An 18484-nucleotide genomic window follows, 5' to 3' on the forward strand; every position below is an offset into this window, starting at 1 on the left:
AAATTCAAAATAAGTATAAAAGAGGAGTTTTTTTTTTTAATGCTTATGAGGGATGTCATATTCCCATAATAGCACAAAAATCTTCATCTAAACAATATAAAATAGCACTGGTTATTCAAGTAAAAAGAGAATATTGAAATCTGAACGAAGTTTAAAGTTAAATTATGGAAGGGAAAACCAAAGGACTCCAACTCCATGTATCTCTCTTCTTCCCGTTTTTCTATTTAAAATATCTTTAATATATGTATTTTTTATTTTCTTTGAAACAAATGGGCTCAATTCAGAGACTAGTAATTAAATACTTGTTTGCCATGTCATGCACCACCTTGTACCACAGTGGCAGCGACACACAAAAATACTACGTACTTCTTCGTATCCATCCTAAATGTAGGATTTATTTAAGAAATTAATTTTGACCATAAATATAAAATTTTAATATATTTTATTTCTCATGTTTATTTTTTTCCCCTCAAACTACTGGTTGCACACATAATATGTGCATCATCATCAGTGATTAAAAGGAGGGAGTATATATTATAAGGATGGTTTAATCTTCAACACAAATGATTCCAATGAGGGGTGTGCGTGCGTGTGACGGTGGACTATGATCATGGTCCAATAGAACAAAGCGACAACGTGAGGTTTGTTGAAGGGAATAATTAAAACCGTTGAATTATTAATTGGCAAACGTTACAGAATCCTGAGTCTTGATTACCTCAGTACTGCTTACCTCATACGTTGCGCCCATACATTGCGTACCGAGTGATGTATGCTCCCACCTCTAGTGTCCCTGATGCTCCCTCCTCTCCTTTGACTAATTTGGATGATATAAAAAAATTAGTTAAGTTAGTTATTCGTAATAAATATGTATTGTTTTTTTAAAAATATTCGTACTAATTAAGTATATTAGTTACAACTATCATTACTATAAAGATTATCTTTAAAAAAGTAAATAAATATAAGAGATAAAATGGATTGAAGTCTTATATTTAATATTAGTATTTAACCTTAACTTTGATTACATGGAAATAGCGCATTTTATGATTTTATCAGCAGAAAAAGGACTGGCCAGGTCCAATGTTTGTTAAACAACAAAAATACAATGAATTTTACTCTCACTTTGACATAGATCATAACAGAGCGACGGCCCCGCCTATTATAAATAGATCCCTCCAAAGACACACAACACACATCCAGCGATCGAGAGAGATTAGGAAATCAGAGAGAAAGAAGATATACTAAGAATGGAGGTTGATCAAGTGCTGCACATGAACGGGGGCGTGGGAGAAGCAAGCTATGCAAACAATTCCTTAGTTCAGGTATCTGTGTGTGTGTGTGTGTGTATGAACATTCCGTATAAGTAGTTAAGTACCACTTTCGACGAATTCATCTTCCTTGCTATATAACAATATTTCGGAGATAATAAACTGAGTAAAGCAGCATAAAACTGATACCTCTTTTTGGGTGATGCAAAACAGCAAAAGGTGCTGATACTGACGAAGCCGATTCGAGAGGAAGCCATAACCAACTTGTACCACAAAATGCTCCCGCCAAGCCTAGCGATTGCAGATTTGGGTTGCTCTTCTGGTCCCAACACTTTCTTTGTGGTTTCTGAAGTTATCAGAACATTGGAGATGCTTCGCCGAGACCTAAGCCGGCAGTCTCCGGAATACCAAGTCTTCTTGAACGATCTCCCGGGGAATGACTTCAACAACATCTTCCGGTCTCTTGGCAGCTTCAAGGACAAACTCAGTCGTGAAATGGTTTCTGGGGTTGGTCCTTGCTTCTTATCGGGAATCCCTGGTTCCTTCTACGGCAGGCTTTTTCCTTCGAAAAGTCTCCATTTTGTCCATTCCTCTTACAGTCTTATGTGGCTTTCTCAGGTATACATATTCACCGGTTTAAACTGAGATTGTTCAGATCCATCTTCTTTACTGTCTCCTCTTAGAAATAGTAAACAGTATTATATAGAGCTAAATGTTTGATTCGATTAATGCGCTAGGTTCCCGAGGGAGTGGAGAACAATAAGGGCAACATCTATATGGCAAGCACAAGCCCCTCGAATGTGTTCAAGGCTTATTACCAGCAATTTCAGAGAGACTTCTCGTTGTTTCTTCAGTGTCGTGCGAAGGAAGTGGTGGAAGGGGGTTGTATGGTGCTCACGTTCTTAGGCAGAAGAAGTGACGATCCCTCTACCAACGAATGCTGTTTAATCTGGGAGCTTATGGCCACAGCTCTCAATGACTTGGCCTCCACGGTAATCATCGTAGCTTCTTGGATGATTGAAATGGAATTCAATTATCGGCTCCATCGCCTATTGGTCCCGCTGTTGTGTTTAACAAATCACGTCACTAGCATTGATGATGAACTATTATATCGGTCCCATTTTGAAAACATGTTGCTAATATTCGCCATCTCTATCATTGAACTACGAAATTATTATGCACCTCAATTTTCATGCAAAAATTACCTAACGTACGAACTTGTTTTTACTATGATGAGTTACAGGGAATTATAGAACAAGAGGAAGTGGACTCGTTCAATATACCTCAATACACACCATCCCCGTCTGAAGTGGAACAAGAGATCGTGAAAGAAGGGTCATTCAAAACCCATCGTGTGGAGGTATCTGCAGTGAACTGGAATTTGTACGATGACCGGAACAGAATAGGCAGCGAGTTTAGTGAATCGGAAGTATTAAGTGATGGTGGATATAACGTGGCAAAGTGTATGAGGGCTGTGGCCGAGCCCTTGCTGATCAGCCACTTCGGAGATGGTATCATCGAAGAAGTTTTCAAGAGGTACCAGGAGATCTTAACAGATCGTATGTCCAAAGAGAAAACTGAATTCATCAATGTCACCTTTTCTGTGACCAGAAACGCCTGATCACCAAGACCGTCAATCTTCGTATCTGCACATTTCTAGCTGTCTTAAATAACTTCATTCATCTTTTGAGAATTGAAGTTTTGGGTTTATCTTTAATATAATGATGTATGGATAGCTCTGTGTGTGTTGAAGCTTCTGATTTGCGAGATGCATGTAATTTGCATATATATAATAAAAGGGAAAAATAATTTGGAGTTCATTCTAGTTTTTTTTTTTTTAATTTTAAATTAGGTCCTTATATATTTTTTTCCCTTTTTCCTGACTCCTTAAACCCTTCACTGTTAGATATGTTAGTTCCTACTGTTAAATATGTGCTAATACCTTTAAAAATTGCCATTAACATGCACTGATCCACCATCCATATCTCAAATATCACCTTCATCATCCAGTTTGACCCCGGTTTCGAGCCTCCAATGCTTGAAGCTTTACCTTGCCCACACAGCGAGTAACCCGCAGACGCTAGCACACCTCTGCCTTCTTCCGTTCACACTACTGAGTGCACCTTGACCCTTCAATTACTACAGTACCCCTCACCTTCTACTCCTATTTTGTCGGTCTTTCTCCTTGCTCCTTCATCACTACTTTCTCTTAGCCTTCATTCTAAGTTTTCTCCTTTTTCTTATTATATATATATATATATATATATATATTAATGAAAAGATCACTAGGAACTGTTGAAACCAATATAAAGCTTAAGTATGTCAAGCTGTTTATATATTTTTCCGGAAAAGAAAATGTGTGGATATATATAATAATATATAATAATTCAAGCGAAATAAGAGAAGAAAAAGGGGGGGGGGGGACACACGATACAGAATGCCCAAGCGCACCATAGGAGACCACGGTACATGGAGGTAAGGATAATCTTGAGCCACGTAGTGCACGCGTGCGCTTGAGTATTTGAGCACCGGGACCCCATAGAGGTGGATTGCCCAGGAATTAATAAGACCGATTCGACTTAAGAAATAGCATTATCTGTATTTGGCCAAAACGTGCAAATCATCCCCCAGAATTATATTGAATTTTCTTACATGATCTCTCCACATTCAAATCATTTTAAATTACTCGTAATTGATTTGATTGAAAGAGAATGTGAATGACACATGGCCCTCCAGAACTAAGAATTCACACATCTACGCGCTTAGACTAACTTTCTAAAAATAATTTTATGAAATTTGAAATAAGTATAAAAGAGGAGTTTTTTTTAAGTGCTCATGAGCGATGTCAAATTCTCATGATATCCTTTCTAATCAGGTGTATTGACTAAAACTACTATTATTACAAAGGCTCTTTAAAAAAAATGGATAAATATGAGAGACAAAGTATATTGAAATCTTATATTTAGAACCAAAATAAAAGTCAAACACGCTCTTATATTAAAAGCCGAAGGTATTATTTTTTATTTTCTTTGAAATAAATGGGCTCAATTATGAGGACCTGTAATTAAATATTTGTTTGGCATGGCTTACCCCAGTAGAGGTGTTCAAAATCGACTCGTCCCGGTCCCGACCATATTGGGACAGGAAGGGACGGGATAGGGCAGGACATGAGGTGAGGTCATCCCTTCGTGGTCCTGTCCTAATAGTAATTTTTTTATTTTTTATCATATTATAATTCTCATGAGTTGTTAATACCTACCGTGATAGTTGCTAATCCTTTTACCTTAAGTTGTCAACGACTGCTCTTTCAGTTGTCAATGTAAACTTAAAAAAAAGAAGAAGAAGGATAATATAGTAATTAAACAAATAAAATTTATTGTAATAAGGATTCTTGGGATTTTAAAATAATTTTATGATTTTAAGGAACTTTTTTATATTTAGCTAATTGCAATTTTTCTTAATTAAAACAATTGAATGATTAATCGGCAGACGTCACAGAATCCTGAGTCTTGATCACGTCAGTACTGCTTACCTCATACATTGCGTATCGAGTGATATATGCTCCTACCTCTAGTGTACTTGGTGCTACCTACGTCTAAAGTTAAGTAATTAATTTAACTAAGTTAAAAAAAAATTAATCTATGATATCAAAAAAAAAAAAAAATCTAGAATTAATCCCTATAGTTTGGTTTGATTTTGAATTAAGTCCCTAAAGTTTTTTTCTTTTTTATGAGATCTTTTAACTTCTTACTGTTAGCACCATCCATTCTTGAAATTAAAAATGGTTAACGGAGTTAAACATTCTTGTCAGAACAAGCTTTTCCCTCTGGGTTCGTTCAACGTCTTCTCCTTCCTCAATAATAAATGGCTTACCATTCCTGTCCCAACATACATGCCATCCATGAGCTCGACTTTATGATTGCACCGCTTCTACTTTTTCGAACAAGGATTGTAATTATTGGAGCCTCTAGTCACCCGCAATGGAGGTTACCATGGTATCCAAATGTGATTGTGAATCACACGCCAAAGTAGTAGGCCGGGGAAGAATGTGAAAGAGAGAGAGAGATAGAGATAGGGAGAGTAATGCAATCAGTTCTTTTGAAGCCTGTTCATGAAGTTGAATGCAAATTAAAGTACTGGTTTTTTTTCATGCTAACCGAATTACTGGTATTTTATACTTTAATATAACACTAATTTTTACTTCACTTACTACAAAAAAACATGTATTTTGTAGTGGTTAAAATATGACTTTTCTAGCGGTTATAACTGCTACAAATAACATTTGCAGCGGTTATACAAACCGCTAGAAAATCAAGTGCTAGAAAGGGATTTCTAGCGGTTACGTGAATTGCTACATAGTATGATCAAAATACCAGAAAATGTCTAACTGTTAAAATAACCGCTAGAAAAAACAAGTAGCGGAACGGGAATGATATGAAATTTCTAGCAGTTACGAGCCACTAGAAATATCTGACAAATTTATAGCGGTTAATTAATCGCTAGAAAATTCTGAGCGAAATTTCATTTTGCCGGGAAACAAAAATTTTCATTTTGGTGCCATAATTTTATAGCGGTTAATAACTGCTAGAAAATTCGGAGGATATCAAATTTTGTCGAGAATCAAAATTTTGAAATTGGCGCCAAAAAAGTTCTAGCGGTTATGAATCGTTGGAAATGTGGGGGATATTTAAATTTTATGAAATTTGTCCCTTTTTTTCATTTTCTAGCGGTTTGAAAATGGCTAGAAAATTTATTCCAGGCCAAAAAAATAATTGAGATGTTTGATTATTAAAAAATATAATATTATAAATTTAAAAACCATTAAGTAGATTATATTAGAGAATTTTTGTTAATATGTATAATTACTAATGTACTACATGTTATACATTTGAATTTTGTAATAAATAATAAGTAATTAACTTATGATTGTGTCAAATGAAGTGAATTAAATTTAATAAGATAATTGAATTAAATATGATATAGTTTATAATATTGAACCCAAACTGTTATGTTGAGAAGTGTTTGAATTAGTTGCAGAAGGTATGACAAATGTGAAGAAGAAAAATGTGAAACAAAAAGATAAATAAATATGTTAGTAAATTATAAATAAAAAAAAAGATATTAATACTTATAAAATAAAAATCACCTTGCCATATAATGAAGAGAAAAAAACCACCATATCAGAGAGTAAGAAAAAAAGAGAGAATTATAAAGAAAAATGGGAGAGGAAGGAAAAGAGATGGGATAAATGAATGAAGAGGTGATGCGGTATTTATAGAGATCAGCGAGATATTTGTAGCGGTTTTTTTGCAGCGTTTTGATTCATTTTGTAATGGCCTTACTTTTTCTAGCATATTATAAAACTGCTAGTATTTGTAGCAGTTTCACAATTTGTAGCAGTTATGTAATCACTACAAATTGTAGATTTTTACTTTTTAAAAAACTAAACCAATTTTAATTTATACATATTTACTTATGAAAGGCAACTTTTTTGAATGATAAAATTTTTTGAAATTGCTATTCTTGATTATCATCTTGCTTAAAAAGAGATATTTAAAAAAAATTATGTTAGAATTATAATATATTTCGAAAAAAATTAGTAATTAGTAGCTAATTATTTAAATAATTTAAGAAAAGACATATACATGATAATTGCCAAATTGTCGTCTCCTTGAGGAAATAAGTTTTCAAAATTCAGGAGTTGGAAGGGTTCGCTGTCGTAAATAATGTCACTATCACCCATATCATAAAGATCTCGTGGTTTGAGGTGAACGACCATATTCCAGTTTTTATGTTTCTCGTCCTCGACATAGTAAACCTGGTGTGCCTTGGAAGCAAGAATATATGGCTCATCATCTTCAGATTCCCCCATATGAATAAGTCTTGAGAAATTAACAGAGGTGATACCCAAGTGGTCAGTAGCGAGTCCCCGTGGAGTTGTCATATTTGCCCAGGAGCACTTGAACAGAGTTACGGTGAAAAATTGGTAATTCAACTCAATGATGTCAATTAGATTTCCATAGTAAGTGAAGCTTCCAAAGCACATATCACCTTCACTATTGCTAACATAACATCTCGTCCCGAATGTCTCGCAAACTCCAGATTTTTGTGTGAGCAATGTAAAAACCCTTAATCTCAAAACATTATAACTCATCATAAAATCACTACTATGGTAGAAAAGGAAAATCTGTTAAATGAACTACCATAGTAGGAAGAAATTTGCATAATTTTGAATTCACATTTAAACCGTTGCATGCAACTGAAATCATTCATTCAATCATAATCCACTGGGCCTCCGAGCCTCTGGCCCGGGTAACAACATACATCCAAAAATCAGCCCATCCAATTTGTTTTCCACCAGGTATAACAAAGTTCCATAAAACAATAGCAATGGCCTCCGGCCAACTAAAACAAGGAGGTAACATACCCTCCAATTTACAATAGATCAACAATCAAAATATCACAAAAGACCCCTAACTGTGACAATATACAACATATTCATACATAAACAAAGACTAGAGGCCTAAAGCTAACCAAGCTTAAGCCTCTGCGTCTCTTCCCGAAGGCGCACGCCTAGAAACTTTACCTGAAAACATTGTAAACCACGGGGTGAGACAAAGTCCCAGTAACCAACCTTTCCAATACTAGGTACTACTAAATAGGTGCTCGTGAGGTGTCAAGTGGGGCAGTTCACAAGTAATATAATAACAAGATAGCCACAATAAATCATGCGAGTGAAATGATGCAATTCCTATTAACCAAATCCCTCACTTTGGGGGATTTTCAGGAGCCGAAGCCGGCCTATCCCTCACTATGGGGGACGTAAGGAGCCATAAAAGGCCTATCCCTCACTCTGGGGGACGTAGGGAGCCAAAAGGCCTATCCCTCACTATGGGGGACGTACTAAGCCAACCATCATGCATTAATGGAGGCCTTACCACGTGGTAGTAACTATCAAACTCTCACCAAATCCCAAATCATGCATCATGCTCAAATCATAATCACAGAGTAATAATCATTTCACAATTAACCTCATTCAGTGGCATATCTTTCACAATTCCAAAAATGCATTCATCATAAATCAAAACCCCACAAGACGGTTTTCCCTTTTTATATACAACATATAGTTTGAACACAATTACTATTTGGAGCACAAAACACAAATCTACTCACAATACCACAGAAGCAAGTACTAAGGATTGGAAAGTGGTTACCTCTCGCCTGAGCAAGGAACAACAAACCAACGATGTGGCCCCGTGCACCACCAAGACTCACAACCGGTCTACACAAGCACACAACCATCATATATTAGCTTTCAAACTAATAATGTGGCCAAAAACAACACTTGGGGACACAAAATTCCTATCTCCCATCAAAACTCTACCCAACTCAAAGGGTATAACTATCAAGGCAACACTCTAAGGTCATACCAATCCATTAAAACCTTAATTCCTTTTCAAACATCAATTAGAGTTCAAACCTCAAGGACCCACTCTAGGAATTCAACCTCCAACATCCCATTTGAGCAATTAAGGTTCCAACAACAAATCTAAACCGATTAAACATCCAATTTAACCCTCTTTAACATAATCCAATTCACAAAACTCAGAATCAACCTCTACATTATCATCCTCAATCCCAAATCATCCAATTCCATAAACCCTAACTCCAAAAACTCAAGATTCTTTAAATCCAAGAAAACTACACCGATTAAATACTTAAACTAACCCAATGCAATCAATTAAACCCAAAACAATCGATCAAAAACCTCAATTCCAACACAACCTAGAAAATCCTAAGGTTTCACCATAAATCCTTATAAATTCCAATCAAGAAGATAGATTAGAGGTTAAAATCACTTACTTGAGGTAATGGATCCTTAGAAATGTCTTTCCCAAGCCTCAAAACCGAAACCCTAGCAGAGCTCCTCTCTCCTCCTTCAGATTTTCTTATTTTCGTACAACTGAACCCTCCAGCGATTATATAGAATCGCGACCTTTCGCCGCGGCGAATTAATCCCGAGAGAGATTACTCGCCTGAAAACTTGACTTCGCCGCGGAGAAAGCTTCCCGAGAGGAAACTCTCGCTCGCCCAGAAGAACTTCGCCACGGCATGCCCTTACCTTCGCCGCGGCGAAACCTTCCCGAAAGGGAAGCCTCGCTCACCTGAACAACTTCGCCGCGGCGTCCCCTAGACTTCGTCGCGGCCAAACCTTCCCGAGAAGACACTCCCCTCTGAAACTCCCGGTGAGCCGCGGCGAAGTAAACTTCGCCGCGGCGAACATACCCTGAGAGGGGTACGTTCACCTGTTCCTCTAACAAACCTCAAATCCAACCCAAACACCAAGATCAAGATTAAATCACTAATCTATCCTCAAAATCAACTCAAAAGAGGCTATTAAAACCCGATAAAACTCAGGATGTTACAAGCAATCCCTGATCATGTCTAACCATACAGAACTTGAAACCGTTGACATTATATGTGGTAAACCTTTGTGTATGGTCTAACGGGCCAAGGGAAAGAGCTTTGAATTCATCTATGTATGGGCTGCTGTCATTACGTATTCAACGTGTAAACCAACTGGAAAACTCTTTGTGGACTCTTTTATCAATGTCAGCCAAATGCGCACGTCCCCGTAGCTGCTACCTGAGGTAACTTCTAAACTCACTACAGTGAAGTGTAATTTGTTAGAAGAGTTAGTGAGAAATAAATATAAAGTGTAAAAGTTAATGAGCTTATATAATACTTACTACATGAAGGGTTCAACTTGGTTGCAATTTATCAAAACATGTCTGCGTGCTTGGAGTTTCTTTGTGGGAGTGAGTCTGAAGAATTCATTTCCTCCAACTGGTTTCCTAACAGGAGGAAATAAAGTTGACGTGGAAGGACCAAGAGGCAAATCATCTACGCGACGTGGGCGGTTAAAAGATGTCTCCTTGTCATCAAAGTATCTTGACATAAATGGGAAACAGGGCCCACTGCTGACCAAGAAGGCACACATACTTGTTATACAGCTGGCTACCTTTCTTGGTCGGTTAGCCCCATTCATTCAATGGCACAACCACTCGTCCGCTAGTTGTCATAGACAGCTCTTTAGCTGTCAGCCTCCTATAGAACCTGTTCCCCTCAGAGTCTGTAAAATTTAATTAAGAAATTAATTATATATTAATGAATTAAAACAATTTCTATATAAATTAAATAGTTACCAAATTCAAAAAAGTTAAATAAATACTTACCCTCAAACTCCACTTCAAAACCTGTAACATCCTAAGTTTTATCGGGTTTTAATAGCCTCTTTTGGGTTGATTTTGAGGATAGATTAGTGATTTAATCTTGATCTTGGTGTTTGGGTTGGATCTGAGGTTGGTTGGAGGCATAGGTGAACGTACCCCTCTCAGGGTATGTTCGCCGCGGCGCACCGGGAGTTTCAGAGGGGAGTGTCTTCTCGGGAAGGTTTGGCCGCGGCGAAGTCTAGGGGACGCCGCGGCGAAGTTGTTCAGGTGAGCGAGGCTTCCCTTTCGGGAAGGTTTCGCCGCGGCGAAGGTAGGGGTATGCCGCGGCGAATGTTTTCTGGGCGAGCGAGAGTTTCCTCTCGGGAAGCTTTCGCCGCGGCGAAAATTGGGGTTCGCCGCGGCGAAGTCAGGTTTTCAGGCGAGTAATCCCTCTCGGGATTAGTTCGCCGCGGCGAAAGGTCGCGATTCTATATAGTCGCGGGAGGGTTCAGCGTGCGAAAATAAGAAAAATCTGAAGGAGGAGAGAGGAGCTCTGCTAGGGTTTCGAACTTTTGGCTTGGAGGAGACATTTCTAAGGATCCATTACCTCAAGTAAGTGATTTTAACCTCTAATCTATCTTCTTGATTGGAATTTATAAGGATTTATGGAGAAACCCTAGGATTTTCTAGGTTGTGTTGGAATTGAGGTTTTTGACCGATTGTTTTGAGTTTAATTGATTGCATTGGGTTAGTTTAAGTATTTAATCGGTGTAGTTTTCTTAGATTTAAAGAATCTTTAGTTTTGGAGTTAGGGTTTATGGAATTGGATGATTTGGGATTGAGGATGATAATGTAGAGATTGATTTTGAGTTTTGTGAATTGGGTTATGTTAAGGAGGGTTAAATTGGAGGTTTAATCGGTTTAGAATTGTTGTTGGAACCTTAATTGCTCAAATGGGATGTTGGAGGTTGAATTCCTATAGTGGGTCCTTGAGGTTTGAACTCTAATTGATGCTTGGAAGGAGACTTGATGTTTTAATAGACTTTGAGGACTTTGGAGTGTTGTTTTGATAGTTATACCCTTGAGTTGGGTAGAGTTTTGATGGGAGATAGGAATTTTGTGTCCCCAAGTGTTGTTTTGGCCACATTATTAGTTTGAGAGCTAATATATGTTGGTTGTGCGTTTGTGTGCTTGTGTAGACCGGTTGTGAGTCTTGGTGGTGCGCGGGGCCACTTTGTTGGTTGTTATTCCTTGCTCAGGCGAGAGGTAACCACTTTCCAATCCTTAGTACTTGCTTCTGTGGTATTGTGAGTAGATTTGTGTTTTATGCTCCAAGTAGTAATTGTGTTCAAACTATATATTGTATATAGAAAGGGAAAACCGTCTTGTGGGGTTTTCGACTAATGATGAATGAATTTTGGAATTGTGAAATGAATTTTGGAATTGTGAAAGATATGCCACTGAATGAGGTTAATTGTGAAATGATTATTACTCTTGATTATGATTTGAGCATGATGCATAATTTGGGATTTGGTGAGAGTTTGATAGTTACTACCACGTGGTAAGGCCTCCATTAATGCATGATGGTTGGCTTAGTACGTCCCCCATAGTGAGGGATAGGCCTTTTGGCTCCCTACGTCCCCCAGAGTGAGGGATAGGCCTTTTATGGCTCCTTACGTCCCCCATAGTGAGGGATAGGCCGGGTTCGGCTCCTGAAAAATCCCCCAAAGCGAGGGATTTGATTGATGGGATTGCATCATTGCACTTGCATGAATTGTTGTGGCTATCAATATATATATATATAATTTGTGAACTGCCCCACTTGACATCTCACGAGCACCTATTTAGTAGTACCTAGTATTGGAAAGGTTGGTTACTGGGACTTTGTCTCACCCCGTGGTTTACAATATTTTCAGGTGAAGGTTCTAGGCGTGCGCCTTCGGGAAGAGACGCAGAGGCTTGAGCTTGGTTAGCTTTAGGCCTCTAGCTTTAATTATGTATGGATAGTTGTATATTGCCACGTTTAGGGTCCTTTTAAACTATTTTGATTGCCCGGTTTATTCGTAAACTGGAGGAAGTGTATCTTCTTCTTATTTCAATTGGGCCGGAGGCCCCTTTTTATTGATTTTGTAAACTGGAGAATATATTATCTACTCGTTTTGTTGGCCGGAGGCCATTCCTATTATTTTATGAAACTTTGTTATTCGTGGTTGAGATCTATTGGGATGGGCTGATTTTGATGTATGTCGTTACCCGAGCCGGAGGCTCGGAGGCCCAGTGATTGTGATTGAATGATGATAGTTGCACGCAACTGCATTTGAGATGGAACCAAGTTTTAAATGTTAATTTTCTAAAATTACGCAATTTCTTTCTACTATGATAGTTGTTGTAACATCTTTCTTTTTCTACCATAGTAGTGGTCTTATGACGAGTTATAATGTTTTTGAGGTTAAGGGTCTTACAAAACCAGTCTGACGTCTGGGAGCAGGACACTACTCAGTATGGGGATTCTCATTTCTCTGAATCTGCTACTGCTGCTCCTCCTCCTTACCAGCATCACCATGGGGTTGTTCATCCCCTGAAAAACGAGCCTCCTCAGTTTGTTGAATATCATCGTGCTCCATAAAACTCAGGATATTTTTCTTGTTTAGATCGTAGTCATGAATACTCGGGAATGGCTCACCAGCATCATGACCGCCACCACCACGATCCTCGCTGGGTCTTGCTCTCTCAGGATCAATCGGCTCCTTCCCTGGTCGACGACTCATCCTAATAATAGCAAATAGTAATTGAAATTAAAAAATATATTTTACAACTAACAATTATTTAAAATAAATAATTATATCAAATAATAATTATTTCCATTAACTCTAAATAATAATATCAAATAATATTAATTGAAAAATAGATATTCCTATATCTAAATTTTTCGTTAACTCATAAAAAAAAAATTACTTCTATTAACTCTATAAAAAGTAGCCTACTATAAAAAAATTTCTATTAACCCTAACTAAATTAAGCTAGTCTATTAAAGTTAATATAAAAAATATAATAAAATAAATAAAATAAATAAAATAAAGAATAAAAACAAAAATTATTTATAAATAAATTACTATTCTTACATGAAAATATGAATCTGCAACTGGATCTGGATCTGGATATACTTTGTGGAGAGAATTCGGTAGAGCTCCGCTTCAAAATTGGCCAAACAGTGAAAATGACGTGGTGGGAGGGTATATATAGGCCGCGATTTTATAGCAGTTTTAAAGGAACCGCTAGAAAATTCTAGCAATTCTATTAAAACCGCTAGAAATTTTTAGTTGTCACACTGCGCCACCCCCTGTATTCAGCCACGTGTCACAACTCCTTGGGAAAAATAAAACATTTCTAGCGGTTTCTGTTGAAGCCGCTAGAAAGTCTGTTGAATTACTAGCAGTTTCTCTAACCGCTAAAAAATGGAACAGTGATTTGCATTCTCTAGCGGTTCTATCACCTGAAACGCTAGAAAATAAACGCTAGAAGTTTGGCGCGAACTTCATGCCAAAACGCACGAAAGATTCTGGTGGTCACTTTCTAGTGGTTTACCGATAACCGCTAGAAAATTGTGGGGCTCACACTGTTTTGGGTCAAAGTGCTACGAATTTCTTGTGGTTTGCGATTAAATCGCTAGAAATGTTTTAATTTGTAACGATTTCCTGTAACTGCTAGAAATGTTCCACTAGTAATTCTACTTTTTTTTTTTGTAGTGACTTGATTTATAATCTCAAATTAAGTTCAAAGTATGTAGGTTCTTGCATATTATGATGAAATAACATACGTAGTTTCTTAAAGCAACAGGTCATACAAGTTCTATTACATAAAACAGGGAGAGAAATTTTTTAATACATACATCTTCATTGCCATGGCACTCTTGCGTGAGTATCAAAGACTACAAACTTAAGTCATATATACAATGAAATAACTTCGTAGGTTGAAGCAACAGATCATGCAAGATTGATAAATAAAATAATGAGAAATTTCTTAAACACAAACATCTCTAATGCACTTATTCTTTGGTGTGTCTCTCATCACTACAAAAAAACAGCAAATTAACGACGGAAACAAATTCCGTCTCAAATTAGCGACGGAATTTGCGACGGAAATTCCGTCGCTAATTTTTTTGACAGATTAGTGACGGAATTTCTGTCCGTCGCTAAATTCCGTCGCTAATCCGTATTTAGCGACAGAATTAGCAACAGAATCTTTTTCTGTCAGACAATTCTATCGCTAATCCGTCAAAAAAATTAGCGACGGAAATTCCGTTGCAATTCCGTCAGAAATTAGCGGCGGAATTTGTTTCCGTCGCAAATTCCGTCGCAGAGTTTAAGAAAATAAATTACATAGGATATATATACAAGTAGGAAAATACTGTTTATCATAATCTATTTAAATCATTTAATTTTTTATATAAAATAATTTATTAGATTTTATTATAGTAGTTATTTTTTGAATTTTTTGAATAACAAGATTTTTTGACTAATTGTAAATGATTTAAAAATTATTTTTTCATTAAAATAGTTATTATTAAAATTATCATATAGTATATTTTTAGTTTTTAATAATATATATGTATATATAATTGTTTGTGTAAAATAATATAATATATATTTATTTTACATAATAAGTCAACAGGTTCATTGCAACTCAACTGGTAAAGCCGCACATGCCCACGGAGGAAGTCCTGGGTTCAAGCCATGGAGAAGTCACTTTGAGAAGGGAATTATGTGGTGGCGCACACGTGGCAGGCAGAGGTGAGGTGGCAGGCACACGTGGCAGGCAGAGGTGTGACACGTGGCGGACACGTGGCAGTAGATGTGAGGTGGCAGCAACACGTGGAGGTGGTCTCAGTAATGACGTGGCAATTGGTAGAGGTGCCACGTGGCATTTTATTTTATTTTTTAAAAAATCGAGTCGCTAATCAATTAGCGACAGAGGAATTAGTGACGGAAAAAATTCCGTCGCTAATTCGTTCCGTCGCTAAATGTAAAATTCCGTCGCTAAAACCATGTTTTTTTGTAGTGCATGTTTACAATATAGCTCTATTTTTGTATTACTAAAACAGGGGAGGCCCTCTTAATATGCATATCATGCATAGATATGTAAACGATAGCTACATGATGGAGAATGCCCCTAGTCTAGGCGTTGTTCCTCATTGTCTTATATTTTCTGTGTATGAGTCTAACTTGGAAACACTGTCTATGCAAACAAAGGTGATATATAGCGAGTTCGAATTATATCCCTACTGCTTTTTATGCCTCACATATCCTCTACGCTGGCTTGGGGAAGGAATAGTGAGCCATTCATTAGTGAGGAAGGAGAAGATGGTTGACAGACCCAGGGAGAAAAGCTTGTTTTGATAGAAATGTTTTGACGATGTTAATCAAGGATTATCGGCTTTTAACTTCAAGGACCAACAATACTAACAATAGAAAGATGAAGGACTTGACAAAAAGGAAAAAAAAGAAAGCTTAGGAACCTAATTCAAAATGGAGCAAAACTATAAGGATTTTCAAATTAATCTTTTCTTAAAAAAATTAGTTAAATTAGTTATTTATAATAAATTAGTATTTTTTAAAAATATTCTTACTAATTAAGTGCATCAATTACAACTATCATTACTACAAAGATTACCTTAAAAAAATAAATAAATATGAGAGAAAAAATAGATTGGAATCTTATATTTAGAATTAAAATAAAAGTCAAATTAGCTTTTATATTAATAACTAGAGGTAGTATAAGAATATGAATACTTTGAAAAAAATGAGAAATAAAATAGATTGAGGTGATAAAATTTAATGTCCTAATTAACTCTTATAATGAGCATTAAGTAGTGATTTTTACCGGTCAATCACATTTTCTTGCGTTTGCCCTACACCAATCACATTATTCATAAATGGAAAATGCTGACTAAAACATGAAGCCCGCGTCGAACTGGTGTTTAACCTCAACTTTGATTACGTGGAAATAGCGCATTTTATGATTTTATCAGCAGAAAGAGGACTGCCCAGCTCCAATTATTGTTAAACAACAAAAAAATAATGAATTTTACTCTCACTTTGAAATAGATCATAACAGAGCGACGGCCCCGCCCATCATAAATAGATCCCTCCAAAGGCACACAACACACATCCAGCGATCGAGAGAGATTAATTAGGAAATCAGAGAGAAAGAAGATGTACTAAGAATGGAGGTTGCTCAAGTGCTGCACAAGTGCGTGGGAGAATCTCGTGTATGCGCGCGTGCGTGCGTGCGTTTGTGTGTGAACATTCCTTATACGTACCAATGTGTGTGAGAACATTCCTTATAAGTACCACTGTGTGTGTGTGTGAATATTCCTTATAAGTACCACTTTCGACGAATTCCATCTTCCTTGCTATATACCAATATGCTCCCGCAAAGCCTAGCGATTGCAGATTTGGGTTGCTCTTCTGGTCCCAACACTTTCTTTATGGTTTCTGAAGTTACCAGAACAGTGAAGAAGCTTTGCCGAGACCTAAACCAGCAGTCTCTGGAATGCCAAGTCTTCTTGAACGATCTCCCGGGGAGTGGCTTCAACAACATCTTCCGGTCTCTTGGCAGCTTCAAGGACAAACTCAGTCGTGAAATGGTTTCTGGGGTTGGTCCTTGCTTCTTATCGGGAATCCCTGGTTCCTTCTACGGCAGGCTTTTTCCTTCGAAAAGTCTCCATTTTGTCCATTCCTCTTGTAGCCTTATGTGGCTATCTCAGGTATACAAATTCACCGGTTTAAATAGTAAACTATATTATATAGAGCTAAATGTTTGATTCGATTAATGCGTTAGGTTCCCGAGGGAATGGAGAACAATAAGGGCAACATCTATATGGCAAGCACGAGCCCCTCGAATGTGTTGAAGGCTTGTTACCAGCAATTTCAGAGAGACCTCCCGTTGTTTCTTCAGTGTCGTGCGAAGGAAGTGGTGGAAGGGGGTTGTATGGTGCTCACGTTCTTAGGCAGAAGAAGTGACGATCCCTTTAGCAACGAATGCTGTCTAATCTGGGAGCTTATGGCCACAGCTCTCAATGGCTCGGCCTCCACGGTAATCATCGTAGCTTTTTGGATGATTGAAATGGAAGCTCCATTGCCATCCTTCGATGAACTATTGGTCCCGCTGTTGTGTTTAATAAATCACGTCACTAGCATTGATGATGAACTATTATATTGCTTCCATTTTGAAAACATGTAGCTAATGTTTACCATCTCTATCATTTAACTATGAAATTATTATACACCTCAATTTTCATGCAAAAATTACCTAACGTACGAACTTGTTTTACTATGATGAGTTACAGGGAATTATAAAACAAGAGGAAGTGGACTCGTTCAATATACCTCAATACACACCATCCCCGTCTGAAGTGGAACAAGAGATCGTGAAAGAAGGGTCATTCAAAACCCATCGTGTGGAGGTATCTGCAGTGAACTGGAATGCGTACGATGACCGGAACATAATAGGCAGTGAATTTAGTGAATCGGAAGTATTAAGTGATGGTGGATATAACGTGGCAAAGTGTATGAGGGCTGTGGCCGAGCCCTTACTGATCAGCCACTTCGGAGATGGTATCATCGAAGAAAGTTTTCAAGAGGTACCAAGAGATCTTAACAGATCGTATGTCCAAAGAGAAAACTGAATTCATCAATGTCACCTTTTCTGTGACCAGAAATGCCTGATCACCAAGACCGTCGAACTTCGCATCTGCATATTTCTAGCTGTCTTAAATAACTTCATTCATCTTTTGAGAGTTGAAGTTTCGGGTTTCCTTGCTTTAGCTTTAATATAATGATGCATGGATAGCTCTATGTGTGTTGAAGCTTCTGATTTGTGAGATGCTTATAATTTGCATGTGTAATAAAATTATGCTTTAAATTCTACCTCATCAGTTCTGGGTTTTTGTGTGTGTTTTTTGGGGGGGGGGTCTGGACAACAGTTCATATTTGGACCATTTTATAA

General features: G+C 37.3%; 2 protein-coding genes across 2 annotated transcripts; both read left to right on the forward strand.

Moving 5' to 3' along the window:
* Nucleotides 1-1215: 1215 nt before the first annotated feature.
* Nucleotides 1216-3062, forward strand: LOC114761939 (salicylate carboxymethyltransferase-like). Its single transcript, XM_028951388.1, has 4 exons — nucleotides 1216-1319; nucleotides 1479-1883; nucleotides 2003-2257; nucleotides 2509-3062. Exons 1-4 carry the CDS (start codon nucleotides 1245-1247, stop codon nucleotides 2884-2886), a joined length of 1113 nt encoding a protein of 370 aa, XP_028807221.1. The 5' UTR covers nucleotides 1216-1244; the 3' UTR covers nucleotides 2887-3062.
* Nucleotides 3063-16901: 13839 nt separating this feature from the next.
* LOC114761945 (salicylate carboxymethyltransferase-like) lies at nucleotides 16902-18164 on the forward strand. The gene is made up of 3 exons (XM_028951394.1): nucleotides 16902-17243; nucleotides 17318-17572; nucleotides 17826-18164. Exons 1-3 carry the CDS (start codon nucleotides 16902-16904, stop codon nucleotides 18162-18164), a joined length of 936 nt encoding a protein of 311 aa, XP_028807227.1.
* The last annotated feature ends 320 nt before the right edge of the window (nucleotides 18165-18484 follow it).

This window comes from Neltuma alba, unplaced genomic scaffold (genome assembly GCF_004799145.2).
Source record: "Neltuma alba isolate B1F8T4 unplaced genomic scaffold, ASM479914v2 tig00011154_pilon, whole genome shotgun sequence".
Classification (NCBI taxonomy): Eukaryota; Viridiplantae; Streptophyta; class Magnoliopsida; order Fabales; family Fabaceae; genus Neltuma; species Neltuma alba.